Source organism: Typopeltis vanoorti, chromosome 17, assembly GCF_054136105.1.
Source record: "Typopeltis vanoorti isolate ZY-2024b chromosome 17, IOZ_Tvanoo_1.0, whole genome shotgun sequence".
Taxonomy (NCBI): domain Eukaryota; kingdom Metazoa; phylum Arthropoda; class Arachnida; order Uropygi; family Thelyphonidae; genus Typopeltis; species Typopeltis vanoorti.
In genome coordinates this window covers 66183782-66211753 of record NC_143565.1, presented here as the reverse complement: position 1 = coordinate 66211753, position 27972 = coordinate 66183782, and the positions used below count along the sequence as shown (strand labels likewise).

Genomic DNA, 27972 nt, shown 5'->3' with positions numbered 1-27972 from the left:
GCGCAAACTTTGTTTGCTCTCACTGGGATAAAGGATTAAACTAAATCTATTATAGACACTATATCCAACCAAAGCACAACTGCAACACAATTTGAGACAAAAAGATTCACTATACTTTAATTTAAAAACACTTTTTCTAGCATAGCTCAAAACCACTGCCACATTCACTTGCGACATCTAGCTTTGTAGTTTAGCACGTAACCTGTCCTAATAGGAGCATCCATATACTAATGTTTCCCAGATCAGTAGAGCATGATTACTGTCTCCAGTCTTTACAAAACAGTCAACATTTTTAATTGAGACCCTTTCTGACACTATGATCAAATATAATACTCTATGACCTTAGTTTCTTCTTTCACATGCTGCTTGAGAAATCTGTCTTGCAATAGCTCAATAAATTGTTATTATCATTAACATTTGACCTCCATGGAGTCAGAGACTCATTGTGGGAGGTCATGCTATTGCACAGTGCTCATCCAACTGTGCCTTAAACTGATTCAATGTGTCTACACCCACAACACACTCAGGCAATGCATTCCAATCACCAACCACCCTCCATGCAAAGAATCTACTCTTCACTCCTCTGTTCACACCCTCCTTATACAATTTCCAGTGATGGCCCCCTTGTTCTACTCCCTTCTCAAATTCTATGAAAAATTTCATTTTCATAGAATTCGGGTCCATGTTGACCCGATAACAACCCCCGACTAGCTTGTATGTCTCAATCATATTCCCCCTCTTCCTCCTATTCATGAGGCTCTGTAATATTCCAAAGACCACTGACTACCTTGGTGAATCTTCTCTGGACCCTTTCCAACATATCCTCATCATAATGAAAACCCGGTGACAAAATCTGAGCACAATAATCCATATGAGGCCTGATCAAAGCCTTATACAATGGAATCATAACCTCTCTATTTCTTCATGTCAGGGTCCTCTGCATTATTGCCATTATCTGATGTGATGTTTTCACAACTTGTGCAATGTGGCACCTGAATTTCAGGTCCCTGTCCACCGTCACTCCTAGATCTCTCATCTCCTCTACTTCCATTAAAGTTTCTCCACCAAGTGTATACTTTGCATCCCATCATTGCTTACCAAATCTCAAAACCTTACATTTGCAACATTGAACTGACAATTCCGCTTACCCAATCATGCAATCTATTCAAGTCCTCTTGTAAGGCAATTACATTTGCTTGACTCTGCATTGCTCTCCCCAGTTTTGCATCATCTGCAAACAGCTGGATATCACTAGCAAAACCCAACCCAATATCATTAACATACAAATTGAACAACAATGGCCCCAAAACTGACTCCTGCGGCACACTGTTAGTTACTTTTCTTTTTCAGGATACTACACCCCCATATACAACTTTCTGATACCTATCTGACAGCCAGTCACTGATCCAACTCAGAAGTCTGAGTTGGATCAGTGACTGGATCAGTTTCAATTTATTTAAGAGTTTATCGTGTGGCAGTCTATCAAAAGCCTTTGCAAAATCAAAGTACACTACTGTATATGTACCTCCCTTGTCCAAGGTATTTGTCACCCTGTTATAGTACATAAGTAAGTTAGTGAAACATGATCTCCTCTTAACAAACCCATGCTGATAACCACAGAGAATACTGTTGTTATCGACCCATTTCTGTATCCTACTTCTCACTAATCTCTCCAGGACCTTCACCACAACTCCAGATATACAGACTGGCCTATAATTTGAAGCTAAAGCCTTATCACCACCTTTATGCAGTGGAACAATTTTACCCTCCTTTCACTCCCTTGGAACTTGTGGTGTTGTAAGACTCTTATTAAACAGGCATGCCAATGCTACTGCCAATTCCCTGGAACATTCCCTTAAGATGCGTGGTGATATGTCATCAAATCCTTATTGACATCAAGTTTATTTATTTCCTCAAATACTTCTTGCTCACTCACAATTAAGCCATCCTCTCCTATGTCCTCTACACTCAAGTTCCTCATGATTCTATCCTGATCAGGATGAAATACCCTTATAAATTGATCACTGGATACCTCAACAATGTCTTCTGCAGCAGTTACCATTCTACCACTTTCATCCTGCTATGATCATTCTTCCTTCTACTTGACACATATATGTGTCAAGTAGAAGGAAGTCATATACACATATATGATTTGCTAATTTCTGCTCATAATCTACTTTTGTTTTCCTTACTGAGTCACTCTCATGGTTTGATCTTTATACTCTTCATGTGACTGATTATCACCATTATTCATATTCTCCACAGTACCTTTTTTTTTTCCAGAATTCATGTTTAAGCTCCACATTCATCCATTTTACACTTACCTAATTCAACCTTTCGGCCTTCAGAATACAGTCTACATTGATGCTGTTATGTATTTCTTTGTCAGTTCCCATGCTGCATTTATTTCCTTACCACTCAACTCCTCGTTCCATGTTATAGCTCCAAGCTGTCTCCTAAGCTTGTCATAATCACCAGCCTTACAATTCCACATATATACTTTCCTCACAAAAGTCTGCATATGACTAGCCACAACACAGGTGATTACTTCGTGATCACTTTCACCAATTGGAGGAAAATGTGAAAGCCCTCTAACAATTACATCCTCTGATGAAATGATGAGATCTAGAACTCTTGATCCTCGCATGCCCTTCTCTACATGCTGCCTGAGATAGTTATCTCTCAAGAACTCGAGAAATTCATTTTTCTTATTCCCAGATACCATCTCTTCATTCCAATCTTTACCACCATGATTAAAATCACCCATAATAATTACCCTTCCTTTGTTCCCTAATCCAAGTTGTTTATACATTTCTTCATCACCACCTTCCACATTCCCAGGCAACATCCAACTAAATACGTCTTCCTCTCTACCTTCACATCACACCCACAGCCGCATAACCATTACCACTATTTCCCCCTTTCATATCTACCTCATGTGGACTTAATTCCTCTGCTATCATCAGCAGCACTCCTACCCTCCATTCTTTACCTTTCTATCCTCGCGAAAAATACTGTACCCTTCCATTTCTATTCCCATTATATTATCTTCATTCAACCATGTTTCACTTATTCCAATAATTTGGGGGCGAATAAACTCAATCACTGAAACCATTTCATCCCCTTTATTCCTGAACTTCTGGCATTTGTAAACAGACACAGCAGTTCTTTCTTAGGTCTATAGTCAGTCCTACCCAAGCCATGTGGTGGTTGTGATTTCCCCACTACACCTACCTAATCACCTTTATCACCACTTACCACATACATCTGCTCAATCTCACCTTCTCCACCCGCATTGCAATATATTCCATCTTCATACACACATTCACTCATTCAATTCTTTTAATTTTTTAATAATTCTTTAATGGTCATTCTTTTTTATGAGTTTTTTTCTGCTACCCAATCAATGTTCTGATAATTTAAATCATCCATAATGATTACTCCATTAAAACCCATCAGCATTATCAGCAGTGCATTTCATCATCCCCAGCAAATGGAACCACCAGTTCTATAATAACACCTCATCATACATTTCATCTTGCTAGCTTCTACTTCACAACAGATAGCCTCAAACTCACTATTACATAGAAAATTATTACTATTGTTCCTTACATGAGTTTCAACCATAACTATTCAAATCTGATAGCACTATACCCACCAACCCACCCCTCCTATCCTATCTCTTCTGTTCTTCCGAAAATTGCCACACCCTTTACACTCGATACCAGTTACCACATCTGACTGAGAACTAGGTTTCAGTAATGCTAATAATCCTAGGCCAAAACATATTCACTAAAACAATTTAACCCTTTTGTTCCTGATGCTCCTGGCACATGTATTGACATAACAAATTATCTCCTCACCCTTATATCTGTAATCTGCTTGGCTCATTTTTTATTTTTCCTATCCTTATCCTATTCTTTATCTATCTTTCTTCTTATTATTATTTTTATTTTATTATTTTTTATTATATTATTTTTCTTATTCCTATCTTTATCTTTCCCATCCTCTCACACACTCAGAAAGTCCAAACCTAAAGTACAGGTAAACCCTTTCATCATATTTATAACCATGCTCAATGATATGCACACCTCTACTGAACTTACACACATATTCTCACCATTCCTCCCATGATTTAGTTTCCTTAACTCTCCAAATTAGGTCTCCCCCAATAAATAATTTCTTTGGTCTACAAGATGCTAAATCCATTCAGGCCATCCCTCTCACATCACACAGTGAAAAACTAACACCCATTTCATCGGCATAGTCTACACAATACTGCTGTGGCCCTCCTTAACTCGGTACTATCATATCTCAGTAAACAAATTACAATTTTTACTCTCTCACTCTTCTTTCTTGCTTTTTCTAGCACCCTTTCATATCCAGTCTCTCTCTCTCTCAATATATTTCTCTTCTTCTTCTCTTCCATCTAAGATGGGTTGAGTCTTCTCTTGAGCAGGATCTTCCAGTCTTCTCTATTCCTTGCTGTTCGAAAAAGTTCCTTATATGTTCTGCATCCCGAGATGTTCTTTATTAATTTCAGCCAGGTAATTCTTGGTCTTCCAGGTCTTCTTTTTTCAGTTGGAAAAGTATTGATTAGGACGTTAGGAAGTCAGTCTGCATCCATGCGTACAGTGTGTCCAAACCATCTCAGTTGTTGTTTTCTAATTTTTTCTATTATTGTCTTTTTATACAATAGTTCTTGTCTGACTGTGATGTTTGTTTTCTTTTCTATCCAACTTGTTCTATTTATTTTTCTTAAGCATTTCATTTCAAATGCCAGCAGTTTTTTCTCCTCTCTTTTTATAACTGTCCACGCTTCTGCTCCATAGATGACTGTTGGTATAATTATTGCTTCATATAATTTGATTTTGGCTTGTTTAGATATCTTGTTTGTTTTCCAGATTTTCTGTAATTTTCCCATGGTGGTCCATCCTATCGCTATTCTGTGTTTGATTGTTTTGAGTTCATCTATTGTTTCTGTCAGTTTTGATCCAAGGTATATGAAGTTGTCTACTTGTTCTAATTGTTCTCCGTTTAGGGTGGCTGAAATAGTAGTTCTGTTCCTCCCTATTTTCATCACGTTTGTCTTTTGTATATTTATTGTCATGTCATATGTTTTACAGGTTTCATTTAGCTTGTTGATCAACTTTTGTAGTTCATTTGGGGTTCTTGCAAGAAAGACGAGATCATCTGCATATTTGATATTATTTATGTTTAAACCGTTGACATTGATTCCAGGCTCATTGTCTATTGCTTTCTGTACAACTTCTTCTAGATATATGTTGAATAGGCATGGGGATAATGGGCATCCTTGCATTACTCCTTTTTGGATCTCTATGGGTTCTGTTGTGAGTGTGCACTTTTTAATTATTGCATTTGTCTTAGAGTAATATTTTATCAGAAACTGTATTATATATTTGTCTATTGCTTTTTTCTAGTAGAAAGAAGGATTTCTCTGTTGATGTTATCGAAAGCTTGTTTAAAGTCCACAAAACAACAATACAGTTCTTTATTATTATTATTATTATTATTATTCAGGCCTCCAAGGAGTCAAAAGACTCATCGAGGGAGGTCCTTCCTAAGACATAAAGTCTGTCAAGACTCACTGAGGGGAGGTCCCCCCCTGAGAAACACAAAGTCTATCATACCACTCTTTAAACTCACTGACCGTTCTCGCTCCCACCACTCCATCAGGCAATGCATTCCACGGCTCAACCACCCTCCACACAAAGAAACCACTCCTTACCTTCTTGCTCACAGTTTCCTTTCGTAACTTCCAGGGATAGCCTCTTGTCATCACTCCTTCCCGCTGATCAACCAAGCGAAAGAACTCCCCAGTGTCAACCCTGTAACCACCTCTCAACAGTTTAAAAGTCTCAATCATATCACCTCTCCTTCTTCTATCCACCAAACTCTGCAGTCCACATTCTCTCATCCGATCCTCATAACTATCCTTGTACAGTCCTGAAACCATCTTTGACATCCGTCTTTGTATCCTTTCCACAGTTAATTTATCCCCTTCAAATCCTGGGGACCAAATCTGAGAACAATAGTCCAAGTGTGGTCTGATCAGAGACTTATACAATGGAATGATAACCCTCTTATCTCTGCAGGTCAGTGTCCTTCTCATAATAGCAGCAATCCTCTGTGTTACCTTCACCACCTTTGCAATATGTCCCCTAAACTTCAGGATTCTATCAATCATCAACCCCAGATCTCTTGTCTCCCCTACTTCCTCCAGTATAACTCCTCCCATAGAGTATGCAGCATCCCATCGATGTTTCCCAAACCTCAAGACCTTACATTTTGCTGCATTAAACTGACCCCCATTCATTTGCCCATCTATCTAGCTTATTTAAATCCTCTTGCAGGGCTACCACATCTGCACTATTACTAATAATCCTTCCCAGCTTCACATCATCTGCAAACAACTGAATATTCCCCTGCAATCCACTGGCTATGTCATTGATATAAAGGTTAAACAATATAGGTCCTAGTACTGAGTCCTGTGGGACCCCACTTGTAACCCTCTGCCTCCTGGAAACTGCTCCACCATACACAACTCTCTGATACCTATCAGACAGCCAATCCTGAATCCAGTTGACCAATCTGACATCCAGACCCATGTGCTGCAACTTAAATATCAGCTTATCATGTGGCACCCTGTCAAATGCCTTTGCCAAGTCTAAGAAAATTGCAGTATATGCCTTTCCCTCATCTAATGTTCTTGTAACTTTATTATAAAAGGCTAGCATATTGCTAAAACAAGAGCGTCCTTTCACAAATCCATGTTGATTCTCACAGATAACATTACCCTCATCTGCCCAATGCTGTACACGGTCCCTCACAACTTTCTCCAAGATCTTAACAACTACTGATGACACACAGACTGGCCTATAATTAGACACTTCCAGTCTGCTACCACCCTTATGCAATGGCACTATCTTACCTTCCTTCCATTCCCTGGGCACCTTTGCCAAAGCCAGACTTTCATTGAAAAGCCACGTTAAAGGTACTGTCAATTCCCTAGCACATTCTCTCAAAACTCGTGGCGAAATACCATCCAGTCCCACAGCTTTACTGACATCCAGAGTACTCAGTATCTGAAACACACTCTCCTCCTGTACCTCCAGACCTCGTACCAGTCCTATCCCTCTAGCATTAAAACTGACTCCTCTAGGATGAAATACTCCAATAAAGTGTTCATTGAACAATTCCACTATGTCCTCTGCATCAGTCACTCTATTCCCATTTTTATCCCACAATGTCAATCTTCCACAGTCATTTCTCCTCCTACTGGCCACATAGCTAAAAAATTCCCTAGGATTTTCTTTGGATCTTAGGGCCAATCTCCTCTCATATTCCAGTTTCGCTTTCCTTACCACACTAGTCACTCTTCTGGCCTGTGTCTTATATTCCTCATGCATCTCTTCACCTATCTCATTATATCTCTTCCATAGCCTCTTTTCCGCATGCAATTCCTGTTTAATATTGTTTGTCATCCATTTTACTCCAAATTGCGTCCTCTTCTTCACTCGTGGTATACAACTTACCATTGCTGATAACAAATATTCTTTCACAATTTCCCACGCACTGGTGATATCCCGGCCTTCCAATTCCTCCCTCCATGAAACTTCCCGAAGTTGACGTCTAAGACTATTATAATCACCTGCCTTATAATTCCACATAAGTTCCCGTCTCTTTGATACTCCTGCATGTCTATTCATTTTCCAAGTCAACACCATATGGTCACTCTCTCCAACTGGTGGGAGAGACGTCAACTCAGTTATTATCAACTCTTCTGATGCTATAACCAAATCCAAAATTTTTGAACCTCTTGTTCCCTCTGTTACATGTTGCCTAAGACATTTGTCCCTCAAGAATTCTAGAAATTCCATTCACCTATTGCTACATGCATCTTCCTCTCTCCAATTTATACTACTGAAGTTAAAATCTCCCATAACAATCATTCTTCTTGCACTTGCCAAACTTAGCTGTCTAAACATCTCCTGGTCCCCATCCTCTGTGCCCCTGGGTCTGCAGCAACACCCCACTAAATATCCTGTCTTGCCTACCTCTACCTCACACCATATGCTCTCAAAATCATTTGTCACACTTCCTTCCAAATTCTCCACTCTTAGAGGACATAGGTCATCACTTATCATAAGCAGTACCCCACCACCACGCTTTCCCCTCCTATCCTGACGAAAAATGCTATACACAGCGACTTCTATTCCTGTTGTTATATCCCCTTCTGTCAACCACGTCTCAGTGATCTCAATAATTTTTGGCCAGGCTCATGCTATCTGCACCACCAATTCCTCTCCCTTATTCCGGATACTCCTGGCATTAGTATACAGCATATAAATGCCATTGTTTCTATACACAGCATTATCTCTTCTGGACTCCACTGGGCTCAGTGTTACCTGACATTGTCTCCCTTCTCCCAAGTATCCATTCCCACAAGAGGCCACCCCTGCTATCATCCTCCCTGGGATACACTGACTCATTCAGAACAGTAATCTCTCCAGATGCCTACGTCCCTCCTCATTCAAATGTAAACGGTCTCTCGCATACAACTCCTCTCTTTCCTCAAACACATTCCAGGCATCCACATATACCAGTCCTCTCTTGTCACACATTCTCGCTATTATGCCATTCAATATCACCGCTCTTCTGCTCAGCTCATCATTATCATACCTAGGCAACACGCACACTATTTTTCCTCTCTCTGTCTTCTTCCATACAGTCTCAAGCAAAAATCTCATATCTCTCGCTGCCCGACTTACATTACCACTCAAGTCATTCGTTCCTACCATCACAATCATCTCATCCACCCTTTCACCTCTCTTAATTGCCATAGCCACCCTTTCTATTGTTCCTCCTGGCAAACACTCCTCACGCATCCTATCTTGAACACCACGGATCATTGAGTCGCCATACATTATACCTCTTACCATTCCCTCGCTCCTATTGTTTCCATTCTCTCCTCTTCTTTCATTCCCAAACCTCTCTCTTCTACTGTTTCCATTCTCTCCTCTTCTAGCACTCCCATACATCTCTCTCATTCCCTCTCTCCTACTGTTTCCATTTTCTCCACTTCTAGCACTTCCATATCCCTCTCTCATTCTGTCTCTCCTATTACTGTTTCCATCCGCTCGTCTTCTAGCATTCCATCTCTCCTACCGTTTCCATTCTCTCCTCTTCTAGCACTTCCATATCTCTCTCTCATTCCGTCTCTCCTACTGTTTCCATCCTCTCGTCTGCTAGCATTCCCATACCTCTCTCTCATTCCCTCTCTTCTACTGTTTCCATTCTCTCCTCTTCTAGCACCCCCATACCTCTCACTCATACTCCCTAAATTCTCTCTGTCTCCTACTCTGATTCGCCTTGCATTTATCTCTTCCATTCTCCTAATCTTATCTTTCATACTTCTGCTCTCATTCACAAGACATTCCACCTCCTCTTTCAACTCATCTATCTCCCTCTGCAGGTCAGTCACTCTTAATCTAAATTCACTCTCCCAAACAAAACCATCTCCTAAACTTCCACAGTCACTCACACCTTCCACACTATCAACTATTATTTTCTCATTCTCTGCTATCATACTACTTGTCTTTCTACATTCATTCCCCGTTCCTGGAGCAACAATGTCGGATATCGATATATCTAAAGTACTTATTTCCTCCAACTGCCTACATTTTGCGCACATACGCTCTCCACTCTCTTGAACAAGCCACATATGTAATTCATGAGACGCATACATGCCGCAAGTACTGCATGCCACAAAGTCCCTTATGATATTACTAATAATTGAGTTCTTAAATGGCGGAGGACTTGGCGTTACGCCACTTGCGACTGCTGCTGAATCCACCATCATTCCTTACTGCCGAGTAGCGTAATCTTTAATAATTATTCAATTAATAAATAAGAGGAAAAAAAGTACAAACATCAGAACATTTAAGTACTAAATATAATTAAATAAAATGAAATATAACTAAATACAGTAACTTAGCTTCGTTTTGTCTTCCACCGTTACGCGTTCGATTCCGATGGTACCAAAATATATTATATCGCGACAGCAACTAACTTCCAAAAAACAACCACAGAAGTACACTCGTATTCAGAGAAACAATTTAGCACTCAAAAATGTAGAAAAACGGGGGAAAACGCGGACTATTCACCGATTAAAAATCACTTTCTTCTGCACAGCTCAAATTCACTGCCACGTCAATGGTTCTTTATGGTCTTCCCAGCTGTGAGTGTGCCCTTTTTAATTATTGCATTTGTCTTAGAGTAATATTTTATCAGAAACTGTATTATATATTTGTCTATTGCTTTTTTCTAGTAGAAAGAAGGATTTCTCTGTTGATGTTATCAAAAGCTTGTTTAAAGTCCACAAAACAACAATATAGTTCTTTATGGTCTTCCCAGCTGAGTTCTACTAGTTGGTGCAATGTGAAAATTTGGTCTATTGTTGAATAGTTTCCTCGGAAACCAGCTTGTTCTATGCCTATCATTTTTTCGTAGGTGCTTTTTAATCTATTTTGTATAATTCTTATGAATATTTTATAGGTGTGAGGGAGTAAATTGATTGGTCTGTAATTTCTGCAGTCTCTTTTATCTCCTTTCTTGTATATTGGGATGATCTTTCCAGTTCTCCAGTCATCTGGGATCTCTCCTGTTTGTAGTATTTTATCGAATAGGGTTGTTAAATATTCTATTGATATGTTGCCTCCATATGACCACAGTTCAGTAGGGATAGTATCAATGCCTGGTGCTTTATTGTTTTTCATCTGTTTTATTGCGTATCTAACTTCTTGTAAAATTTTTGGGTGATCATTATTTTCTTCTATTGTTGGCATTGTAGTTTTGTTTCCTTGGTGGAAGATAGTCTTAAAATGGTTTGACCAGATTTTTCTTATATATTCAATATTCCCGGTTTCAGTCATCTTGTTGTTCATCATTGTTACTGCTTTTGCTGAGAATTCCTTTGTAATTTCTCTTGCAGTATCATGGAAGACATTTAGGTTGTTTTGTTGGTATGCTTCTTGGCATTTCTTAGCTTTTTCTTCTAACCATTTTTCTTTGGCTTTTTTGCATAGGTTATCAACTTTATTTTTTAGTGCTCTGTATTTTTCTCTATTCTCTTCATTGTTTTGTTGGTTTACAAGTATCTTGGCCTCTCTTTTCTCTTCTATGGTAGCTATGATTTCTTGGGTTATCCACTGTTTGTTTATTTTGGGTTTAGAACCTATAGTGTCTTTTGCAATTGATAACATTGTTTCTTTTCCTTCTTCCCAGAATTTTCTGCTGTTCTGTAAGATGGAGGGTTTTAATTTCAAGCACATCTGTTCTAAAAATTGACTTCTGCTTGAGCTATCTTTCAGTTTTGATAGGTTGATGTTTTCTTCTTTTCTGATATTATTTTTCCTGTTGAATTTTATCTTCACTTTGGCAGTTAATATTTCATGGTCAGTGTCAAAATCAAAACTTCCTAATGCTCGTACATTATTTACTAATCTTTTCCATTGTTTGTTTATGATGGTCTATGCAGTTCTTTATATTACCATCTGGGGATGTCCATGTATATTTATTATTCGGGCGTTGACAGAACAATGTGTTTGTAATCATTAGATCGTTTGCTTTACAGAAGTGGAGTAATTGTTCTCCTCTGTCGTTAAGCTCTCCGTATCCAAATTTCCCCATCACATCTTTTTTGTCTGCTGTGAACTGTCCTATTTTAGCATTAAAATCTCCCATCACTATCATGAATTCTCTATTTTTGGGATTATCTATTTCCTGTTGTAGTTCTTCATAGAAATTTTCTATTTCTTCCTCTGAATGGTTACTGTCTGGTGCATATATTTGGATTATTTTAATTGTTTGACCTTTTTCTTTTGCTTGAAGTTTGGCTGTTATTATTCTAGGAGACACTGGGTTTATTTCAATTACTGAGTGTATAAGTTTCTTTTCAATTAGTAATGCAACTCCTTCTCTGTGTATGTTATCTTTTCTTCCTGAGAAGTACAGTCTTCTTTCTGGTAAATCCATGAATCCATCTCCGCACCAATGTGTATCTGATAAACCTAAAATACTCCATTTCAGTCTTTTTAAATTTTCCTGGACTAATTGTAATTTTCCAGGTCAGTATAGTGATCTTATGTTGAGGGTGGCTACGTGTTTCACATCCTTGGCTGAGCACATTGCTGATTTCTCACCTACTCTATGTGGTCTTTGAGTAGGCACGTCGGTTGTCCCGTATGCAGTAGCACTATCTCGGTTTGTAGACTTTCTCCTGCTCATGAAAGTTACTGGCATAATAATGTAGCCAGCTTGCCATGCCTCTGCTACATCCTTTGGTCCATGGCTCTTTATTCTTTATTCAGAGCAACCCATTTGGGTTTCTCCCATCCGCCACCCGGGGGATGCGCCTGGTAGGAGTGTGGTCTCCCCCAAGCAATATATTTATCCCTACTTAAATCATTGGCATATCTTAGTGTATATAAAATCAAAGTTTCTAACAGGGTATTTATCTTCATAATGAATAAAAGCAAAAGCAGGCCATAATGTAAATACCTCTTCTTTTTCTTCCTCCTTTCTACTCCTTTTCTTTCCATCCTTTGTATTCATTTCCCCTATATTGTTTGTTTGTCCTAAGTTCAAAATTCATATTCCTGCTCTTTTCTGAAAGCATCTGTTGCATCACTGTACCATTTCATTATCTGATCTTGTATCTAGGGTTTATTATGGGTGTGTTAGGTGTGAGCTGCACACCCAGAAAATTTTCATCATGAAATAATTTTCGAACAGTTATTTGAAATAAATAGTTATGGCTGTTACAAATACCAAGACATTCATAGTCTGACTGCAAATCAAATAAGGCGAGTGTTGCCGTCAAAGTGTGCCTTGACTAGTCATATATTATTATTATGATTATTATCTGAGACCTCCAGGAGTCAAAAACTCATCGAGGGAGGCTATAAATCACCCAAACCAGCTATCATACCTTCCCTTAAATTCATTCACAGTAGATGCACTCATTACCCCTAAGGGCAAATTATTCCGCTCACTCACTGCTCTCTGGGAGAAAAACCTAGCTCTTATCCCTTTCTTGACTGTGAACAAAATTAACTTCCATGGATGCCCCCGCGTTCTCTCCCCACCTTCCATATAACGAAAAATTTCATCAGTTGATATCCTATAAAATCCATTCAAAACGTTTATAGACCTCTATCATATCATTCCTCTTTCTCCTGTTAACCAGAGTCTGCAATCCACACACTCGCAATCTTCCCTTATAATCTAAATCCCATAATCCGGATATAATTTTTGAACTCTTCTTTGCACCCTTTCCACAGCATCCCCTAGGAACCTGAGAGACCAAATCTGTGCACAATAATCCAGGTGTGGTCTTATTAAAGCCTTATAAAGAGGCAAAATGACTTCCTTATCCTTACATGTCAAGGTAAGCTTCAACATTGCAATTATCCTCTGAGTTGTATTTGCAACTTTTGCTGTGTGACCCTTGAACTTTAAATTTCTATCCACCAATATGCCAAGATCCCTTGCCTCTTCAGTTTCTTGTAGCATAACCCCGCTAATATAAACATGCCAATGGAACTCTAATCGTGCCAAAGTGCATAACTTTACACTTACTAACATTAAACTGATAGCCATTTTCGTTTGCCCAAATTTCCAGTCTATTCAAATCATTTTGTAATTGCTGTAAATTTGTAAATTCAATTGCACATCTGATTTCAGATCCTGCCTGATGTCATTAATGTACAGATTGAACAATAATGGCCCAAGGACTGAACCCTGAGATACACCACTGGTCACCTTAAATCTGGCAGATTCACATCCACTGTATACCACTTTTTGATATTTGTCTGTCAACCATCCTCTGATCCAAGTCAAGAGTTTATATTCCAATTCCATATTCTCCAGTTTATGCAACAGCCTTTCATGTGGTATCCTATCAAATGCCTTAGAAAAATCCAACATTATCATAGTGTATCCATTCCCTCTATCCAACTTGGCCATAACATTGTTATAAATTTGAGAAAATTGCTAAAACATGACCTTCCTTCAGTAAACTCATGCTGTTCCTTGTCGAGTATCGCATGTTTCTCTACCCTTTTTGTATGCGAGTTCTTACAAACTTCTTTAAAATCTTCACTACCAACACCAGAGATACTGATAGGCCAGTAGTTAGACACATTAGTTTTTGCACATTTCTTATACAATGGAACTATCATTCATTCCACTGGTATCATTCCTGAGCTTAGACTCAAGTTATACAAACATGTGAAAAGCCTAGCCAATTCAGCTGAACATTCATTTAGCAAACGGGCTGATATTCCATCTGTCCCTATAGACAAATTCTTATCCAGGTTATGCAACAGCTCTTCAACCTCATTTTCATGAACCTCTAACTCAGTGGTTCCAAGCAGCCTGTGCTCCACTGAGTCCTAAGGGCTCTGCGGCCGTCCAGGAAAATAAAATACATAAAAATTGAATGAAATTAAAGAATAAGAAACAAAAAGTAGAATCAATCACTTCACAGTGAATTTTCATAACGATAACATTGTGATTTCTTAGCGATTCTTCTGCAAGTTTTCTGTGCATTTGACCTCTTTGTGAGTGTTTAGTTGTGTAGTTAGTAAATGTTCATTAATAAAGTGTTGTGTTTTGTTCTACTCATACGTTCGAACCCAGAATTACTGCGATATATTATTGATTGACTCAGGTGCTTTTATTGGGTTTCAAGTAGGTAAGTATTTGTATTTTGCTATACAATTTTTATTTGCTTTATTTTGTATTCTGGGTTGTGAAAGATGAAGTGGGTTATTTTCATATCCCTGTGTGATTTTCTTTTAGGCATGGATCACTGGCTTCAAACAGGTACTTTGAAGAAAAATGATGTACATTTGAAAAGGAGGACAAACCAGCAGCTCACTCCATTACTTCGCCAGATGAGCCAATGACAAAAAAAGATGATAACCAAGCAATGCACTCAAGTGTTTGTTTGTCAGAAGAGCTTTCCGCAAAAGAAACCATCTCTGAATCTACTGCCACCTCAATCATTGTTTGCAAAACGCGACAGAAGTGGGGCAGTGAGGGAAAGACCTCCCAATAAAAAATGAAAATACAAAGAAAGTTACTTCAATATGGGATTCACAAAAACAAATTATGGTCGGCCTCTCTGTGTGATTTGCGGAAATGTGTTGCCCTACAGTTCCATGTTTCCTGCTAAACTCTGGTGTCATTGATAGTGTGGAAGGTGTGAGTGACTGTGGAAGTTTAGGAGACAGTTTTATTTGGCAGAGTGAATTTAGATTAAGAGTGACTGACCTGCAGAGGGAGATAGATGAGTTGAAAGAGGAGGTGGAATGTCTTGTGAATGAGAGCAGAAGTATGAAAGATAAGATTAGGAGAATGGAAGAGATAAATGCAAGGCGAATCAGAGTAGGAGAGAGAGAGAATTTAGGGAGTATGAGTGAGAGGTATGGGGGTGCTAGAAGAGGAGAGAATGGAAACAGTAGAAGAGAGGGAATGAGAGAGAGGTATGGGAATGCTAGCAGACGAGAGGATGGAAACAGTAGGAGAGATGGAATGAGAGAGAGATATGGAAGTGCTAGAAGAGGAGAGAATGGAAACGGTAGGAGAGATGGAATGAGAGAGAGGTATGGGAATGCTAGAAGACGAGCGGATGGAAACAGTAGTAGGAGAGACAGAATGAGAGAGGGATATGGAAGTGCTAGAAGTGGAGAAAATGGAAACAGTAGGAGAGAGGGAATGAGAGAGATGTATGGGAGTGCTAGAAGAGGAGAGAATGGAAACAGTAGAAGAGAGAGGTATGGGAATGAAAGAAGAGGAGAGAATGGAAACAATAGGAGCGAGGGAATGGTAAGAGGTATAATGTATGGCGACTCAATGATCCGTGGTGTTCAAGATAGAATGCGTGAGGAGTGTTTGCCAGGAGGAACAATAGAAAGGGTGGCTATGGCAATTAAGAGAGGTGAAAGGGTGGATGAGATGATTGTGATGGTAGGAACGAATGACTTGAGTGGTAATTTAAGTCGGGCAGCGAAAGATATGAGATTTTTGCTTGAGACTATACGGAAGAAGACAGAGAGAGGAAAAATAGTGTGCGTGTTGCCTAGGTATGATAATGGTGAGCTGAGCAGAAGAGCGGTGATATTGAATGGCATAATAGCGAGAATGTGTGACAAGAGAGGACTGGTATATGTGGATGCTTGGAGTGCGTTTGAGGAAAGAGAGGAGTTGTATGCGAGAGACCGTTTACATTTGAATGAGGAAGGACGTAGGCATCTGGAGAGATTACTGTTCTGAATGAGTCAGTGTATCCCAGGGAGGATGATAGCAGGGGTGGCCTCTTGTGGGAATAGATACTTGGTAGAAGGGAGACAATGTCAGGTAACACTGAGCCCAGTGGAGTCTAGAAGGGATAATGCTGGGTATAGAAACAATGGCATTTATATGCTGTATACTAATGCCAGGAGTATCCGGAATAAGGGAGAGGAATTGGTGGCGCAGATAGCATCAGCCGGGCCAAAAATTATTGCGATCACTGAGACGTGGTTGACAGAAGGGGATATAACAACAGGAATAGAAGTCGCTGTGTATAGCATTTTTCGTCAGGATAGGAGGGGAAAGCGTGGTGGTGGGGTGCTGCTTATGATAAGTGATGACCTATGTCCTCTAAGAGTGGAGAATTTGGAAGGAAGTGAGACAAATGATTTTGAGAGCGTATGGTGTGAGGTAGAGGTAGGCAAGACAGGATATTTAGTTGCTACAGACCCAGGAGAACAGAGGATGGGGACCAGGAGATGTTTAGACAGCTAAGTTTGGCAAGTGCAAGAAGAATGATTGTTATGGGAGATTTTAACTTCAGTAGTATAAATTAGAGAGAGGAAGATGCATGTAACAATAGGGGAATGGAATTTCTAGAATTCTTGGGGGACAAATGTCTTAGGCAACATGTAACAGAGGGAACAAGGGGTTCAAAAATTTTGGATTGGGTTATAGCATCAGAAGAGTTGATAATAACTAAGTTGATGTCTCTCCCACCAGTTGGAGAGAGTGACCATATGGTGTTGACTTGGAAAATGAATAGAAATGCAGGAGTATCAAAGAGACGGGAACTTATGTGGAATTATAAGGCAGGTGATTATAATAGTCTTAGACGTCAACTTCGGGAAGTTTCATGGAGGGAGGAATTGGAAGGCCGGGATATCCCCAGTGCGTGGGAAATTGTGAAAGAATATTTGTTATCAGCAATGGTAAGTTGTATACCACGAGTGAAGAAGCAGACGCAATTTGGAGTAAAGTGGATGACAAAGAATATTAAACAGGAATTGCATGCGAAAAAGAGGCTATGGAAGAGATATAAGGAGACAGGTGAAGAGATGCATGAGGAATATAAGACACAGGCCAGAAGAGTGACTAGTGTGGTAAGGAAAGCGAAACTGGAATATGAGAGGAGATTGGCCCTAAGATCCAAAGAAAATCCTAGGGAATTTTTTAGCTATGTGGCCAGTAGGAGGAGAAATGACTGTGGAAGAATGATATTGTGGGATAAAAATGGGAATAGAGTGATTGATGCAGAGGACATAGTGGAATTGTTCAATGAACACTTTATTGGAGTATTTCATCCTAGAGGAGTCAGTTTTAATGCTAGAGGGATAGGACTGGTACGAGGTCTGGAGGTACAGGAGGAGAGTGTGTTTCATTAGATGAGGGAAAGGCATATACTGCAATTTTCTTAGACTTGGCGAAGGCATTTGACAGGGTGCCACATGATAAGCTGATATTTAAGTTGCAGCACATGGGTCTGGATGTCAGATTGGTCAACTGGATTCGGGATTGGCTGTCTGATAGGTATCAGAGAGTTGTGTATGGTGGAGCAGTTTCTAGGAGGCAGAGGGTTACAAGTGGGGTCCCACAGGGCTCAGTACTAGGACCTATATTGTTTAACCTTTATATCAATGACATAGCCAGTGGACTGCAGGGGGAAATTCAGTTGTTTGCGGATGATGCGAAGCTGGGAAGGATTATTAGTAATAGTGCAGATGTGGTAGCCCTGCAAGAGGATTTAAATAAGCTAGATAGATGGGCAAATGAATGGGGGTCAGTTTAATGCAGCAAAATGTAAGGTCTTGAGGTTTGGGAAACATCGATGGGATGCTGCATACTCTATGGGAGGAGTTATACTGGAGGAAGTAGGGGAGACAAGAGATCTGGGGTTGATGATTGATAGAAACCTGAAGTTTAGGGGACATATTGCAAAGGTGGTGAAGGTAACACAGAGGATTGCTGCTATTATGAGAAGGACACTGACCTGCAGAGATAAGAGGGTTATCATTCCGTTGTATAAGTCTCTGATCAGACCACACTTGGACTATTGTTCTCAGATTTGGTTCCCAGGATTTGAAGGGGATAAATTAACTGTGGAAAGGAATACAAAGACGGATGACAAAGATGGTTTCAGGACTGTACAAGGATAGTTATGAGGATCGGCTGAGAGAATGTGGACTGCAGGGTTTGGTGGATAGAAGAAGGAGAGGTGATATGATTGAGACTTTTAAACTGTTGAGAGGTGGTTACAGGGTTGACACTGGGGAGTTCTTTCGCTTGGTTGATCAGCGGGAAGGAGTGATGACAAGAGGCCATCCCTGGAAGTTGCGAAAGGAAACAGTGAGCAAGAGGGTAAGGAGTGGTTTCTTTGTGTGGAGGATGGTTGAGCCGTGGAATGCATTGCCTGATGGAGTGGTGGGAGCGAGAACGGTCAGTGAGTTTAAAGAGTGGTATGATAAACTTTGTGTTTCTCAGGGGGGGACCTCCCCTCGATGAGTCTTGACAGACTTTATGTCTTAGGAAGGACCTCCCTCGATGAGTCTTTTGACTCCTTGGAGGCCTGAATAATAATAATAATAATTTCGAGGGAAACCATCCCAAGTTGAAAGATAAACCGTCTGGTTTTTTTCAAGAGGAAGTGCAACGAAATTTTGGCTTCACAGAAAACTATAACAACACTCACTAAAACTAATAATGAAAAAGTACTAGAAGCTTTCTACCTAATAAGTTACCGTATAGCTCGAGCTGGTGAAGCTCATACCATTGCAGAGACTCTTATTAAACCTTGTACAATCGATATTGTCAAGTGTTTGCTTAATGAAAAAGCTGTTAAGTTAGTCTCCAACATTCCTTTATCAAATAACACCGTTGCTAGACAGCTGATGACGTGAAAGAGACACTTGTCAGTCGCATCAGGTGTACCAAATTTGCACTGCAAATGGATGAATCGACTGACGTCGCCAGGTTGGCGGTTTTAATGGTATTTGTTCATTATGTTTACTTACAAAGCTATCAGAGGACATTCTTCTTTGCAGACCCCTACCAACCGACACATCAGGGGGTGAAATATTTAATCTTTTGGATGAATTCTTCTCATCAAATGAAATACCATGGGAAAACTGTGCAGATATATGCACTGATGGTGCAAAGGCAATGATGGGTCACAATGCTGGAGCCATTGCCAAAATTAAAGATAAGGCAAAGAAATGTAGCAGCAGCCATCTTCATAGACACATGCTAGCCTCGAGAAAAATGCCTTCTGAGCTTATGATAGTGTTGAATGATGCCATAAAAATAATAAACTATATAAAATTGTGCCCTCCTAAAAGCAGGCTGGGAAGCCACCACGTGTCCCTTCTGCTGCACACCGAAGTAAGGTGGTTGTCTCGAGGAAAAGCATTGACACGTTTGATGGAACTGCTTGCAGAGGTAGCAGCATTTTTGATGGACCATAACACTTTATTGGCAACAGTTTTAAATGATGAAGACTGGGTGTGTAAACTGACATATTCGGTCGACATTTTTTGCAAAATGAATGAAATGAATCTATCATTGCAAGGAAAAACTGTCACAGTTTTTGATGCAAATGCCAAAGTGTCTTCTTTTAAGAGGAAACTTATGTATTGGTTGGAGTGCGTGGAAAAGGAAGATATCGATAACTTCCCTCTTACAAAAAGCTTCTTGAATGAAAATAACATCAAGATTCAAGAAAAAGTACAGAAAAATATTCAGGCACATCTCGAAGCTTCGAAAGACTCATTTGAACATTATTTTCTGACAGCTCAAGAGATGGTGCTTGATGACTTTAAATGGGTACTGAATGTGTTCAGCATGAATAAAAAACCACCCAGTTTAAACTCAGCGGAATACGAGGTCCTCATAGATTTGACATCTCACAGCGAACTAAAAATCGCGTTTCAAAATCAAAGTTATTGTTCTACAATCATTTTCTTTTGTATGCAGCATGAAGATAAATTTCTTTTGGATTGCCTTTAGCTTGCATGGCTGATTTCTTTTCATACTCTGATTTAGCTTTCCTCACAATACTTGACGTTTCTGGCCTGAGCTTTATATATTTCATAACTCCTCTCTCACTCTTATTCTCACAATATTCTTTCCACATCATCTTTTTCTTGTGTGGATCTCTTGCTTAATAAGGTTGAACATCCATTTCACTCCCAACCTATTTATTCTTCGAACACTAAGGATACTTCAGATACTGCCTCATTTAAGCACTTTTTCAAAGATTCTCATGCACTGCTGACATTTTTCCCATTCAGTAACTGATACCATGAGACCAAAGATAGTATTCTCCTAAGCTTTAGCATATAACCTGTTTTAATCAGAGCATCAATACAATTAGATACTTCCCAAGAAAGTACAGCATGATCACTGTCACCAATTGGTGGTAAAATAGCCATATTCTTGACAGAGATCCCTTCTGACACTATGAGCAAATCCAACACTCTTTAACCTCAAGTTCCTTCTTTCACATGCTGCTTGCTGCTTGAGAAAGTTGTCTCGCAACAATTCAATAAATTCCTCTTCTTTCTTTCTTATCATGAGATTTCTCTTCTACCCAATTAATGTTTAGAAAATTAAAGTCACATATAATGATCATTCGTTTGGTACCCATTAGGCTAAATTGGCGATGCATTTCTTCACTGCAACTGATCTGCCAGGTCTGTAGCAACACCCCACCACATATTTCGTTCTGTTAAACTACACTTCACACCAGATAGACTCAAACTCACTGCTTCATGGAACATTATTACCATCATTGTCATGTTGTGTTTCTACCCTAACAGGACTTAAGTCATCTGATGTCATTAGTAGCACTCCTCCTCTCCTCTCCTATTCTTCTGTCATTCCTAAAAATAGTATACCCATTGCATTCAATCCCACTTATCATATCTGATTCTGATAGCCAAATTTCACTAATGCCAACAATCTTAGGCTGCAACGTATTCAATAAAGCAACAAACTCAACCCGTTTGTTTCTAATACTCCTGGCATTTGTGTATAGACATAATAAATTACTACCTAGCCTATTCTTAAAATTAGATATGTTCTATTTGGTCTTGTTCTAGAATTTTCTCTTTTCCCTCCCCAGACATACTTAAAAGGTCCGAATCCAAAGCGCATTTTTCCACCCCTTCGCCACATACATAAACACGTTCAAAGACATTCATATCTTTATCACGTTTGCAATACCATAGCTGAACTTTCACACACATTTTCCCCATTCCTCCCTTAATAATCTAGTTTCCCTGACTCTCTGCATTAGGTCTCATACAAGAAGTAATTTCTCCAGGTTTGTGATGCCAAATGAATTTAAGTGCAGGCCATCCTTCTTATACAAGTCCTTTCTGTCATCAAACACATTCCACACATCTAAAAACTCACATCATTTCTTCTACACAGCCTGCACATGAAATCATTTGCTATCATTGCCCTCCTTTTTAACTCAGTACTGTCATAACGCATACCTTACTACAGCATACCCACTGGAATATCCACCATATGCCACTGTCTTATACGTGTTTATGATAAAGTCAAAACTGAGTTTTGCTTATCCAAGAAATTTTCCAAAAGTTCTTGGATAAGCAAAATGTTTTGATTTGACAGAATATCTCATGCAAGTTTATTGTGTAAACAAGCATCCAAATTATCCAGCTGCAAGGATGGAGGGAGGGGGGGGGAGGATTTACAACATCTATCAAAAATAGTGTACGGAAAAGCAGGGTTGAAGGTAACCAGAATACTGCATGGCAGTATCCTGCAACCATTATCATACAATCTATTTATTAATGATATTCAGAGCAATCTTGTAAAAAGGTGATTCTAATTTCCCCCACCCCTCTCCCTCTCACAGACTCATTTCAGTCACTTTTTCATAGATGTTTGTTATCACTTTTGCCTCTTCTACAGCTAATTTCATGGGTGCTGCTATGCTAAACTAGATGTCACCATTTCTCCACTTTTGCTTAAGTCTGTAAATACTCATGTAACTGGCGTTCAATGTCCATTCATTGTCCAGGTCCAAAAATATTGAACCAACTTCCTGTTCTCTTTCATTTATTTCATCCTTCTTCTGTCTACCTCTGTGCTTTGCAAGAGTTTTCCTTACACACTTCCTCCTAAGGAACACAACCTCCAGTTGTTCAAAAAACCATAAGTTTCCTTCTTTCATCTTCTTGGCCACACATGATGGTTCAGATGCTGCTGTATGCTTTACATCTTCTCGCATATGGAATTGAGATTATATATTTGGTATAGAGTGCTATAAGAGGTTTGAATAGGCTGGTGATATGGGTGAATGATAATGTATGCCAATTAAATGCTACCTAATGCAGCATGGTTGAAAAAATTCTGGAGGGCATATTATACATTAAATTAAGATTTTGCTCCAAGAAACCAAAACTAGAGATTTTGACAACTGGCAGAAATTCAGGAGGCATTTTGCAAAAATGGTATAAAATAACAGAAACTAACACCAATTCTAAATACAGTGACATACAAGAATAAGAAATTCATAGTGCCTCTTTGCAGGGCTTTACTGTGACTACAAGTGGATTATCATGCTCAGATTTAGTATCCAGGACTTCAAAGGGATGAGGAAATAGTAGAGACGGTACACAGGTTGGTAAGCAGGATGATCTTGGAGACTGTAAAAGCTTGAATTTGAGTATCAGTTGTTAAGGAAATGATGGCTGAAAACTTTGTGAAGAAGCAGAGGAGAAGAGATACAAAAGAAACACACAAGCTGGTAAAATTATTTTATAGGATGAAGGTAGGACAAAATCATTCAGTATGTGAAAGGAAGAGAAATAACAGAGGGATATGAATGTAGTTAACAAGGGAACCTGTATGAACAGAATGGATTGCTGAGAGAAGTAATGAGTGATATTATTACTGCTGGTGCGAGCAGAGATGACTTCCCAAAATGAGTCCTTGGAGGTTCCCATATGATATTAATATATCAACAAAAACATTTTATAACATTAGATGAGCAAGCTTACCTGTGGCCCATTTCATGTGCTGCTACTAGAACAGTTTGAAAACTGGTACCTTCACTAATTGTACAGCTATTAAGTGGATTGCACATTCCACTAACTGGTGCCAGACCTAGATAAAATAACAAAACTCTTGAACAATAATCCAGTGGTTTCAATTATAATTTCACATTTCAAAGCTGTTTCTTTTAGTTCTCTCTCTCTCTCTCAAGCACACACACACAACTTCAACTGCCTAAATTAATTCTGTATGACTCATTAGCAAGTTACCTTATAAATCCATACTGTCACATCTCTGTAAATTCAACATAAAGCCCATTTACCTCACTTAAAATGACAAATCTACTCCTCACATGCTTACAAATCTCTCTATCTATACAGGTACCCCACCAATTTTCTGGTGATGGATGGGCTGGCACTTCCTTTAGTCTGGACAAAAATACAAGGGTCCACTTGAAATGCCTGTGATAACCTGACTAAATCACTGGGCTGCCACAGATAGTGCACTACATGTGCACATGCTCACTTAATTATTTACATGTGCACTTGATGGTGATCTCTTGCTTATTATATTTAACTTTAACTAGGGCTTCTAAGAAAGGAACAGTTTACAGTGGTGGTCATGTCAAGTGTAGACACAAGACATATCCACTTGCACTGCATCATTTATACTCATAATTTAATTTACATTTAATATTTAAGGTTCTACAGCACATAGTGTTTTAAAGATATGGGTGATATATAATCAGTGAACCAGAAAAGAACTGGTGAATTATTATTACATCATCTCCATTGGTCCAGCAAAATGGCTAATTCAGCTGTAATATTACATTGTTTTCTATCTTATCTGCTGCGGCATTGTAATATCATGAGTTTTCTTTATTTAACCTCTCTATTTGTTGTATAATATTGCTTCCTTTGCTCTTGGCTTCTATATTTTTATTCGTTAAACTTTAACCTTATCTTTTTCCTTTCTTGTACTCAGTTAATATTATTTCCCTTTCTCTACTCTGTCAGTATTCTTTCCTTATGCCGGAGATCTCTAGAAATTTATTTAATTATTACTAGCTGTGCCACTAAAGTTCTCCAAATGGCATAAGAAATTATTTATACTTCCAGTTAAAGTTCCTCCTCTATAATTATATACAGTCGTTGCTAACTCTTAAATCAAAATTCGTACCAAATTCCAATCTATCCCGCTCACAGGATCGTTTTTTTTTTGAGAACAGTGCAATTGCGAAAAAGATCAGACGGTACTCCTTTTAAATATAACAAACATGTTTATTTATACTAAAATAGTAATACAAGGTATGCACTAAAAGGATGCTACTTTCCTCTCTAAGCTAAGCACAAAAAAAAAACATCATATAGGACAAATTCTTAGGCATGCAACAAATACTAATGTCATAAATTATTAAACAATTAAATTAGATAACTATTAACTATCAGCCCATTTACAATTTAGGAATTTCCATGCTTTGATTAATTATAATCTCCAATTCCAACCTTCACATAAAAATATAACATCCTTCAAGCAAACTACTTCTCATAACATTATATTTCTTAATTCTATAATCTTGTCAGTTCTTCTGAAGCATTTCTTTACAATACAACATAAGTTAAAATTTTCATTAATATCTTACAATTACTTTAAAACAGATTCTCTCTATGCGAACAAATATTCAATCTAATGCATATAGCAGGTCTATGAATTCAGTCTTTCTAAACGGTCCTTCACATCATAAATAAAAAAAGTTTTGTAACAAAATTCAACTCGCATGACTCCTCCATAGGTACAATGCACTCAGTCGTATTTCCTTTACAGACTTATTCTGGATCCCCCCCCCCCTCTATGCTAGGGCTTGATCTATCACTTTAGACGTTTCATGAACACCGTGTTCTCCTCTGGAGTTCTCAAAGCTTTGTCATCCTGGTCCTGGGCCGCTATTCGCTCTGTAAGGTTTCGCCTCCAGTTACCCTCCATGACTTCATCCGGAATCTGATGTAGTCCATGGATCACTTCCCTCCTTTTCTCCTGGCATCAAATCTACCGATGCTCGATAGTCAATTCTATGATCCTTTTATTTGGCTTCTCTCGGGATCCTGTGCGAAGGTTTTAGACCCCAGATATTCCTGTGCAAACTTTGAATTAAGGTCTGAGACCCCCATACCTTTCACGTTCAAACTCTTATCCTTCTAGAAAGTGCAGACTTCTAGATCCCCCTGAAATGTACGTTTAATCCCTTTTACAGCATAGCGTAACAGCTTCTGATGTATACCACCCTCTTTTTCTCTTGACCTTGAAGGCGGTATCAGACTGCTTTGGTTACAATAGGTTTCTTTTTCACCCAATACTAAGTGATAACATCAAATACATTTCCGAATTCTAAAGTTATTGCCCCTGAACTTCTATTTTAAGATATCTGTTTACTCTATTCTAGCATGTTTAATTCCTCTGGGTCTCTATAAATGGGCTTTAGTATTTACTTATATAGATAAATTCTAACATATTTCTGATTTCTAGGGCATTTTCCCTTGAAATACATATTCATATATCTTCTATTTACACAGTACAATGCTAATTTTTCTGGGCTAATTTATATGGGCTGTTAGTATTATTTACATATAAAATTTACAAGTTTACTTTTTGTGGATTTTTGATGTGACTCCTGTAAAAGTCGATGCAATAAAATTTTGGAAAAATTATGACACTGCATCGAATTTTACATAGCAAGGCTATGGAACCAAAGGTGATGGAAATTCAGTGGTGTATCCATAAATTTCAATCATATCCAGTCTCTTTCTCCTGTCACTAAACACCACAACTGCAATTTCCTAAATTTCTTATACTGAACATTCCAGAATAATAATATCATCTTAGCCATCTGTGACTGGACCATCTTCTTATTACTATAATCTTGACTGTGATATAATTATATATATAACATTTATACTCATTTAATTAGATGTTAATAATTATTGAAACTAGAAATTATAATTACTTTGTTACATAAGTTATACTACACATTCATACATTAAGAAGTTGCATACTGGCAAATGCCTAATCTTGAATCTCTTTGATTAAAACTTTTCTGTTCATATTCATTTTCTGTCTATACCATTCTCCAAATTCCACAAGCTGCATGCATCTCAGATGGTAACACTTGATTTTCAGCAGTGAAACTGAGGAGAGACAGTGGATCATACAGTATCATACAGTGCAGTGTAGCCTTCTAATCTAAAACAATCAGTTCTAGAATATGAACTCTTTTCAGTAAGACTACAACTTATCATTATTATTATTACAATACACCTTCCACAGAATCCAAGACCCATTGCAGAGGGCCAGTATTAGTATTACTTCCATAAATAATACTACTGCATAAGTATTGCCTCCACGGAATCCAAAGACGTATTGTGAGAGGTCGAATACTCACAGACCACAATAACTATCATACCTTGTTTTGAACACATTCAATGTTGGAGTGCACTCTCCACCCACTCCAGCAATGCATTTCACTCATTCACCACTTGCCAAGACTTAACCAATACCAAGAACATCAGCCGAACAGCCAAGATAACCCAAGCCCACTGGGGGGGCCTTTAGGACTCTAGGACCGATTTCAGTTGTTTTCTTCAGCCATATTTATTTAGTGTTAGTGCCTGTGTGCACATATCATTATTTTTATGTTCCTTGAAGATGGTAATGTAACATTACCGAAATATAGGCAGTATCAATTAACATTTTTAAATTAATATTTTAGTATATATGTTGTCTTTCCTTAAAATCTGACAGTTATGATCCTTGTACAATTTCCAGGGATAAACTCTAGTTCTTACATCACCCATTATACTATGCAATAATTCCCTTATATCTATTTGGTAGGCTTCTCTCATCAGCTTATATGTCTCAAACATATCACCCATCCTCCTATCCATCAAGCTGCTGAGTTGGCTGAGTGGTTAGCATGCCCACTCTCCAACAAACAGGCTGCTGGTTCGAATTCCACTATGGACAGAGATACCTGTTTGTCTTTAGGTGGGAGATGAATTTCACTGCCCAGTGTGAGACTACCACATGCTTTTTCGAGACCTGAAGTAGCCTGTAAAAGTTCCATGTTAGAGCACGGTTTCTGGACTATGTAAAAAATGAATTAAAAATACAATATATATATATATATATATATTTATAAATAAATAAAATTGATAAAAATAGAAAAGAAATCCTTAGCCCACCAACAATACTAAATGTACTATAGGTTTGCAAATAACCTTTCGTTGGTGGGACCAACAACATTAAAAATAAAAAGCTCTGAAGATCACATTCCCTCAATCTGTCCTTATATTCAATATTTCAGAGTCCATAGACAGTTTTAATTATCTATCTCTGCACTCTCTCTCCAATGTTTCCCTATCACCAATACAGCCAAGGTGACCAAATCTGTGTGCAGAAATCCAAATGAGGCCTAATTAGTATTTTTATAATTTGAACTATCACCTCCTTATCTGTACATGTCAGCATTCTTAGCAATTTATAGTAGCAATTTTTTTTTGTAAGGGTTACTCTTAC

The 27972-nt window shown here is 38.5% G+C and overlaps 1 protein-coding gene across 1 annotated transcript in view; it reads right to left on the bottom strand.

The window, feature by feature from the left end:
* LOC150097452 (A disintegrin and metalloproteinase with thrombospondin motifs adt-2-like) overlaps positions 1-27972 on the bottom strand; it is a gene marked incomplete at its 3' end in the record, with an annotated part of 681635 nt that overhangs the window by 449637 nt on the left and 204026 nt on the right. Inside the window, exon 7 of the mRNA XM_090406923.1 lies at positions 23409-23514. Within this exon, the coding sequence (XP_090263049.1) occupies positions 23409-23514 (106 nt within the window). The remainder of the gene's footprint in view (positions 1-23408; positions 23515-27972) is intronic.